This window comes from Oncorhynchus gorbuscha, linkage group LG09, assembly GCF_021184085.1.
Source record: "Oncorhynchus gorbuscha isolate QuinsamMale2020 ecotype Even-year linkage group LG09, OgorEven_v1.0, whole genome shotgun sequence".
Classification (NCBI taxonomy): Eukaryota; Metazoa; Chordata; class Actinopteri; order Salmoniformes; family Salmonidae; genus Oncorhynchus; species Oncorhynchus gorbuscha.
The window spans coordinates 74,631,398-74,640,778 of NC_060181.1; the positions used below are offsets into that span (position 1 = coordinate 74,631,398).

Genomic DNA, 9,381 nt, shown 5'->3' on the forward strand with positions numbered 1-9,381 from the left:
CCTCAGGCTTAATCTGCAGTCTAGTCTATAACTAACATAATGTATAGTAGCAGCTGGGGCCTCAGACTTAATCTATAGTCTAATCTATAACTAACATAATGTATAGTAGCAGACTTAATCTATAGTCTAATCTATAACTAACATAATGTATAGTAGCGGCTGGGGCCTCAGGCTTAATCTATAATCTAATCTATAACTAATATAATGTATAGTAACGGCTGGGGCCTCAGGCTTAATCTATAGTCTAATCTATAACTAACATGATGTATAGTAGCGGCTGGGGCCTCAGACTTAATCTATAGTCTAATCTATAACTAACATGATGTATAGTAGCAGCTGGGGCCTCAGACTTAATCTATAGTCTAATCTATAACTAACATAATGTATAGTAGCAGCTGGGGCCTCAGACTTAATCTATAGTCTAATCTATAACTAACATAATGTATAGTAGCGGCTGGGGCCTCAGGCTTAATCTATAGTCTAATCTATAACTAACATAATGTATAGTAGCAGCTGGGGCCTCAGACTTAATCTATAGTCTAATCTATAACTAACATAATGTATAGTAGCGGCTGGGGCCTCAGGCTTAATCTATAGTCTAATCTATAACTAATATAATGTATAGTAACGGCTGGGGCCTCAGGCTTAATCTATAGTCTAATCTATAACTAATATAATGTATAGTACTGACTGGGGCCTCAGTCTTAATCTATAGTCTATAACTAACATGATGTATAGTAACGGCTGGGGCCTCAGGTTTAATCTATAGTCTAATCTATAACTAATATAATGTATAGTACTGACTGGGGCCTCAGCCTTAATCTATAGTCTATAACTAACATAATGTATAGTACCGGCTGGGGCCTCAGTCTTAATCTATAGTCTAGTCTATAACTAACATAAAGGCATTCTCATCCGTGGTGGCTGTCTGTCATGCCTGGTGTCTGTGGGTTTGACACTGATTGAGCATAGCATGTTGGAATGTTTAGATTAGACTGTGGCCCTAGCTCTAGGCTGTCAGTGTTCCCCTCTCACTAACTAGAATGTTATCAACATTCTACCTGACAATAATACACCTACTGGCGTCTCACAAACTGTAGGCCTACCATTTTACCTCTGGTATGGTAATAGTTATACATACAGTCCTTTAGGTTTAGAAATCAACCTGTTTAGGCTTGCAAATTAAGAATCAAACAAAAGTGTTTTATTCACGAAACTGAATGTAGAGTATGTTTATATGTTCTAAGTGAATTGGTGAAAGCATACTGTATGTGTGTGTTTATGTATTGGGAAAAGTGTGTGTGCACGCATGTCTGTGTGTATTGAGTAGCTGTTTTGTAACTCTATGATTCACATCTCCGGTAGAGCTGGGAACTATGAGTGTAGGTCTGACGTCTCTGAGGCATACACTAACTAGGCTGGCAGTACAAGACATTTACAGGCTTTAAACATTGATGTGATTGCATTTGAACACTACAGTCCTGTTAATTGATTTATTTGGAAAATAATGGGACCTCTGTTCCCCTGGTTATTTATTTTTATTCTTTAGGAACCCCCGTTTTCGTGGTATCCAATTGGTAGTAGGTATTATCTTGTCTCGTCGCTACAACTCCCGTACGGGCCCGGGAGAGACGAAGGTCGAAAGCCATGCGTCCTCCGAAACACATCCCAACCATGCCGCACTGCTTCTTAACACATCCAACCCGGCATCCAACCCGGAAGCCAGGCGCACCAATGTTTCGGAGGAAACACTGTGCACCTGGCGACCTGGTTAGCGTGCACTGCGCCCGGCCCACCACAGGAGTCGCTAGTGCGCGATGAGACAAGGATATCCCTACCGGCCAAACCCTCCCTAACCCAGATGACGCTAGGCCAATTGTGTGTCGCCCCACGGACCTCCCGGTCGCGGCCTGCTGCGACAGAGCCTGGGCTCGAACCCAGAGTCTGCGATGCAGACCCCTGGTTATTTTGTTTCAGACTTTTACCCACGTTCATGGAACTGTGTGATAAATAACGTTTGGACACACACAAACATCAACGACATCACACCTTCCCAGACTAGAGGTCGACCGATCAAGTTTTCATAACAATCGGTAATCTGCATTTTTGAAGACCGATCATGGCCGATTACATTGCACTCCATGAGGAGACTCCGTGGCAGGCTGACTACCTGTTATGCGAGTGCAGCAAGGAGCCACGGTAAGGTGCTAGCTAGCATTAAACTTATCTTATGAAAAACAATCAATCTTAACATAATCACTAGTTAACTACACATGATTGATGATATTACTAGTTTAAAAGCACAATTGTTGCATGAATGTACCTAACCATAAACATCAACGCCTTTCTTAAAATCAATACACAAGTATATATTTTTTAAACATGCATATTTAGTTAAAATAAATCCAGGTTAGCAGGCAATATTAAACTTGGGAAATTGTGTCACTTCTCTTGCGTTCATTGCACGCAGAGTCAGTTTGGGCCGCCTGGCTCGTTACGAACTAATTTGCTAGAATTTTACGTAATTATGACATAACATTGAAGGTTGTGCAATGTAACCGCAATATTTAGACTTATGGATGCCACCCGTTAAATAAAATACAGAACGGTTCCGTATTTCACTGAAAGAATAAACGTTTTGTTTTCGTAATGATAGTTTCCGGAATTTACCATATTAATGACCTAAGGCTCGCATTTCTGTGTGTTATGTTATAATTAAGTCTATGATCTGATATTTGATAGAGCAGTCTGACTGAGCGGTGGTAGGCAGCAGCAGGCTCATAAGCATTCATTCAAACAGCACTTTCGTGGGTTTGCCAGCAACTCTTCGCTGTGCTTCAAACATTGAGCTGTTTATGATTTCAAGCCTATCAACTCCTGAGATTAGGCTGGTGTAACCGATGTGAAATGGCTAGCTAGTTAATGGGGTGCGCGCTAATAGCGTTTCAAACAGTGACGTCATTCGCTCTGAGACGTTGAAGTAGTTGTTGTTCTGCAAGGGCCGCAGCCTTTGTGGAGCGATGGCTAACGATGCTTCAAGGGTGGCTGTTGTCGATGTGTTCCTGGTTCGAGCCCAAGTAGGGGCGAGGACAGGGATGGAAGCTATACTGTTACACTGGCAATACTAGAGTGCCTATAAGAACATGGTATAGAGAGAAATAGTCCTATAATTCCTATAATAACTACAACCTAAAACTTCTTACCTGGGAATATTGGCGACTCATGTTAAAAGGAACTACCAGCTTTCAAATGTTCTCATGTTCTGAGCAAGGAACTGAAATGTTAGCTTTTTTACATGGCACATATTGCACTTTTACTTTCTTCTCCAACACTTTGTTTTTGCATTATTTAAACCAAATTGAACATGTTTCATTATTTATTTGAGGCTAAATGGATTTTATTGATGTTTAATATTAAGTTAAAATAACAGTGTTCATTCAGTATTGTTGTAATTGTCATTATTATAAATAAATAAATACGAATCGGCAGATTAATCAAGATCGTGTTTTTTTTGGTCCTCCAATAATCGGTATCAGTGTTGAAAATAATATTAATCGGTCGACCTCTAGCCCAGACCCACTTATTCTCCCCCCTATCTCCAATGACTGCACTACATGTCCTCAAATTGCAACATTTTGTTACTCTCAGTCATGCACGCTTTTTCCATTGTCTTAAAGATGGAGGATTGGTTCATATCCAGTTTTTAAGTATGCGTTTTCAAGATCATTTACGAGACGAGTATCATCCAATCCATCAGGAATTTCACTGCACCTTCATATGTGGGCTCCCTAGTGGCGCAGCGATCTTAGACTCTGCATCTCAGTGCTAGAGGCGTCACTATAGTACCTAGTTCAAATCCAGGCAGTATCACACCCAGCTGTGATTGGGCAGCGCACAATTGTCCCAGCGTTGTCCGGGTTTGGCCGGAGTAGGCTGTCATTGTAATTAAGTATTTGTTCTTAACTGACTCGCCCTACATCAGTGCCTGACCTCACTAATGCTCGTGGCTGAATGGAAGCAAGTCCCCGCAGCAATGTTCCAACATCTAGTGGAAATCTTTCCCAGAAGAGTGGAGGGTGTGATAGCAGCAAAGGCGGGACCAACTCCATATTAATGCCCATGATTTTGGAATGAGATGTCACTTATTAAACATCGTAATTTATATATTTTATAAATGATTATATATTTTTTTTCAGACAACGTTGTAATTTTCTCTGAAAAGGATGAATTCGACAAACTCAAACCCACGCCTCCGAAGACGGTGAAAAGGTAAGGTATCATAATCACCAGCGCACATGACACATCAAACACACGCTGAACAGACAAATGCAAAAGATGTGAAATGGTTACCAATATCACTCAGGTCATGTTTGGGTCTGTCTGTATTTATTTGTGCGTTTGAGTGCTTGTCTGCAAGCGTGTTTTAGTGCATGTGTGTGTGTGTGTGTGTGTGTGTGTGTGTGTGTGTGTGTGTGTGTGTGTGTGTGTGTGTGTGTGTGTGTGTGTGTGTGTGTGTGTGTGTGTGTGTGTGTGTGTGTGTGTGTGTGTGTGTGTGTGTGTGTGTGTGTGTGTGTGTGTGTGTGTAGGGGTTGACTGGGGGCCTCAGAGACAGAGAGGCTCTTTTATCTGTTTTTCGGGATCTGCCCATAATTAGACTACCACAGGACAAGTCACTGCAGCAGACCATCGCTGCTAGCCCTTTTAGTGGGGAGACTGTGTGTGTGTGTGTGTGTGTGTGTGTGTGTGTGTGTGTGTGTGTGTGTGTGTGTGTGTGTGTGTGTGTGTGTGTGTGTGTGTGTGTGTGTGTGTGTGTGTGTGTGTGTGTGTGTGTGTGTGTGTGTGTGTGTCTGCCCCCTTGTGTGGGTCATTTCTGAAGCAAAGTGATTCTGGTTTTGGAGGGTAAACTAACTGAGCACAGATTAGCCCTGGAGGTGGGATGGAGAGGGGGGTGATGGAGATATATAGAGAGAGAAAGAGAGAGGGGAGGGTGGGTGGGTGGGTAGTAGAGAGGCAAAGAGAAGTAAAGAGAGATGGGGCTAAATACTCTATAGCCCAGCCAAAACCTAAACCCTTCTCTCTCTGTTCTCTCCTCCCTTTCCCTCTCTCTCATTCCCCTCTCTGTCCTCTTCTCCCTTTCCCTATCTCTCCTTCCCCTCTCTGTCCTCTCCTCCCTTTCCCTCTCTCTCCTTCCCCTCTCTGTCCTCTTCTCCCTTTCCCTCTCTCTCCTTCCCCTCTCTGTCCCCTCTCTCCTTACCTCTCCTTCCCCTCTCTGTCCTCTCCTCCGTTTCCCTCTGTCTCCTTCCACCCTCTCTGTCCTCTCTTCCCTTTCCCTCTGTCTCCTTCCCCTCTCTGTCCTCTTCTCCCTTTCCCTCTCTGTCCCCTCTCTCTTTACCTCTCTGTCCCCTCTCCCCTTACCTCTGTCCTCTTATCCCTTTCCCTCTCTCTCCTTCCCCTCTCTGTCCTCTTCTCCCTTTCCCTCTCTGTCCCCTCTCTCTTTACCTCTCTGTCCCCTCTCCCCTTACCTCTGTCCTCTTATCCCTTTCCCTCTCTCTCCTTACCTCTCTGTCTCCTCTCTCCTTACCTCTCTGTCCCCTCTCTCCTTCCCCTCTCTGTCCACTCTCTCCTTACATCTCTGTCCTCTTCTCCCTTTCCCTCTCTCTCCTTCCCCTCTCTGTCCTCTTCTCCCTTTCCCTCTCTCTCCTTCCCCTCTCTGTTCTCTTCTCCCTTTCCCTCTCTCTCCCCTCTCCCCTTACCTCTCTGTCCTCTTCTCCCTTCCCCTCTCTCTCCTTCCCCTCTCTGTTCTCTTCTCCCTTTCCCTCTCTCTCCTTCCCCTCTCTGTCCCCTCACCTCTCTGTCCCCTCTCTCCTTCCCCTCTCTGTCCCCTCTCTCCTTACCTCTCCTTCCCCTCTCTGTCCCCTCACCTCTCTGTCCCCTCTCTCCTTCCCCTCTCTGTCCTCTCCTCCCTTTCTTTCCTTCGCCTCTGTTCTCTCCTCGATTTCTGTTTGTCTGTCTGTCTCAACCCCACACTAGCAGACAATGAAGCCTTATTCTTCATGAGACAGACAGACAGACAGACAGACAGACAGACAGACAGACAGACAGACAGACAGACAGACAGACAGACAGACAGACAGACAGACAGACAGACAGACAGACAGACAGACAGACAGACAGACAGACAGACAGACAGACAGACAGACAGACAGACAGACAGACAGACAGACAGACAGACAGACAGACAGACAGACAGACAGACATACAGACACAGGTAGGTATAGCAAGGGGAAGATACATACACATTTACGTAAATATGGGTAGACACAGAGGATGAGTTTGTGTCATACACACAGTATCACAAGTCACATGTACACACACTGTATATGGTCTGTATGACCTACTCACATGTCATCACACACAATAACACACACATTAACATTAGCATTACATCACCTAGCCAGACTCAGCAGTGGTAAACAGTGTGGCTAGCTGCATGCCAGAGGATGTGCTAACTCACCGTCTTCGCTACCTGAGTGGGTGTAGGGTGACTAGGAAACAATGCCTGTGTGTGTGTGTGTGTGTGTGTGTGTGTGTGTGTGTGTGTGTGTGTGTGTGTGTGTGTGTGTGTGTGTGTGTGTGTGTGTGTGTGTGTGTGTGTGTGTGTGTGTGTGTGTGTGTGTGTGTGTGTGTGTGTGTGTGTGTGTGTGTGTGTGTGTGTGTGTGTGTGTGTGTGTGAAACATTGCTATTGTGTGCTTATCTCTGAGAATCTTTGTCAACAAGGTGTTTTTGGGAGAACTTCCCAGTCTTACACACACTGTTAATAACATTCTGTGGATCTGAAGCTAAATATGTAATATAAAACATGAGTCTATTTGCAGTATAACATTAAGGTTGAAGCTACAGCACATTACCATAACTAGACACTGCAAAACAAAAGGTTTTGAGTTTTGACAACTCAACTTGATTTTCTCTCTCCTCCCTAGTGAGAATGATGCATCGTCAGAGAACGAGCAGCTGTTGAGTCGTAGTATGGACAGTGATGAGGAGGCAGCGTTGGAGAGGCAGGGGGCGGCTGATCCTAATCCCAGCCTCTGTCTTCTGAACCTGGGCAACAAGCCGGACCTCTGCCTACTCTCTTTGGGGCTTCGCGACAGGGATAAGACTGGATCCAACCCCACCAGCCCTATCAACGCTAACAACATTAGCAATGGCAATGCTAACATCATCAATAACAACAACTACAACAAGGCTACAGGGGTGAGAGAGAACACAGTCATTCACATGCAACTATGTACTTTTACAATGCATTGCAATGTAATTACTTTATAACCTACTCTACCTTTCACTCTGTCTCTTCCTTCAGATTCAGAGCCGGAGGAAGAAGATCCTGGATCTGTATGCTAGAGCCTGCAGTGTAGCCGAGGGTGAGAACTCACACGTCCACCCCGGGCTTCAGCCCTATAGAACTACCCTTCAACTGTCTAGCGAAGGACACTTGTATGCTGAACTCTTGCTACAACACACACATCATTAACCCTCCCTCTCCCTTCCTCTCCCCAGGTCTGAGTCCTACAGAACTACCGTTTGACTGTCTGGAGAAGGCCAGTCGGATGCTGAGCTCCTCCTACAGTAGCGAGGCAGCCGTGGTGAAGACCTGGAGACACCTGGCAGAGAGCTTTGGCCTGAAGAGGGATGAGATCGGAGGGATGAGTGACGGCCTGCAGCTGTTTGAAAGGATCAGTACCGCCGGCTATAGTATCCCAGACCTGCTCACCAGACTAGTGCAGATAGAGAGACTGGATGCTGTGGAGTCACTGTGTTCTGATGTACTGGGAGGAGGAGACACACACACTGTTCCTCTGTCCTCACCACGCTGTGCAAGCGTCTGACTCCCACACACACATGAACACACATTAATGCACAGATGCAGTACACCCATGTGCACATACCCGCACACATACATTCACAATCAAACACCCGTACCCCTCCACATGAAGAATGCCAGTAGGCCTTCCTAGATTTCAGATCTCTCTCCTTCTTTTTCGTCTCTGTCTCCCTCTGGCAATTAACTTTGTGCTGGATGCCTCAACAAAAGCTTTTGATAAAAAAATATATAGAGATTTTATATAAATTACATTTTGTACATATTATAATATGAGATTTTGAAAAGGGCATAATGGACCTCTCTCTGCCAGGATCCCCGTGGCCCCAGATCCTCTCAACCCCCTCACCCCCCACCCCCACCCCCAACCCCAGCGGTCAGCTGCTACCGCTGGCTCTAATTGGTTGACTTGTGGCAGTCTGATCTAATAATGTTGTGGTTTACAGTTGAGACTTTCAGCACCTAATTAACCACTAAAACCAATGAACCAGTAAATACCAGATGCCAGAGACCATTAAAGAGCTTAGCTTATAGACAGACTAAGCGCCTTCTGCAGCCTGAGAAAAGCAGGAGAACAGGACACCAGAAGACCCAGCGCTACACTACACTACGGTCAGCCTGGCTCTGATGCTAATTCTGGGTGATGCCACAGGACGACAGCCATTTTGTGCCATTCAGCACATATCAGCTAATGGCGATAAGCTCCTAGCTAAAGACATTTCAGGAACAAGAGGTTCCTGGTTTAAACGGTGGCTTTCTATACCTCCATGTATATTGTTTCTGTTGAGTGACTGGGGAGGCACAATCCCATCTCTCAGTGTGTCTTCACTGCTCTGGTGTTTCAAGTTAGCCACGTTTAAAGGGTCTGGACTCCGGTAGTGTATATGAATCATAAATGTGCATGTACAATGCTCATCATTTAGCAGGTATCCATAATGGCTTCTTTTACTTTCTCCTTGTTCTTTCCCATCCAAACACAGCATCAAAGGAAGGCTCGTAGGTTAGGTAGGCCGCTCAATGACAGAAGATGATTGACTGTACTGTATGTACAGAACCTGGTTCTCTTACCTCAGTATCACAAAGCTCCACTGATTAGACTACAGAAACAAACTATTTTTCATGGAAACAAATGTAAGTGTATATATAACTTATTATTGTACATACTGTATGCATCAATAAAGAAGTATCCATTTAAAAGTTCATGTTTTTATTTATTTTGATGAAGATAAACAGATAACAGGATATGTTGACGGTTTAACAACGGTTTTGTCAACAGTTATTCCAATAATAATACCACTTATTTTCCCTCTCGTAGTTAACATAAACGATGTCATGTGTTCTGCGGTCGATCAAACTATTCTGTCAAATAAGAGGAATCTGCTGGAACAGCCAATTACCAGAGATCTCAGATTACTGGAGAGATTTACACCACAGCTGGGCACTGGTGGAAATCTAGTTACTCGATATCTATTTGTGTGAAATCATGACATCAGACCTTGAA

General features: G+C 44.6%; 1 protein-coding gene across 2 annotated transcripts in view; it reads left to right on the plus strand.

Moving 5' to 3' along the window:
- Nucleotides 1–9,063, plus strand: part of LOC124044060 (tumor necrosis factor receptor superfamily member EDAR-like) — a 47,482-nt gene extending 38,419 nt beyond the window's left edge. For both annotated transcript variants that reach the window (XM_046363429.1, XM_046363430.1), the window contains 4 exons: nt 4,197–4,269; nt 6,982–7,255; nt 7,362–7,422; nt 7,559–9,063. In XM_046363429.1, the coding sequence (XP_046219385.1) occupies nt 4,197–4,269; nt 6,982–7,255; nt 7,362–7,422; nt 7,559–7,887 (737 nt within the window). In that variant the 3' untranslated portion in view covers nt 7,888–9,063. The remainder of the gene's footprint in view (nt 1–4,196; nt 4,270–6,981; nt 7,256–7,361; nt 7,423–7,558) is intronic.
- The last annotated feature ends 318 nt before the right edge of the window (nt 9,064–9,381 follow it).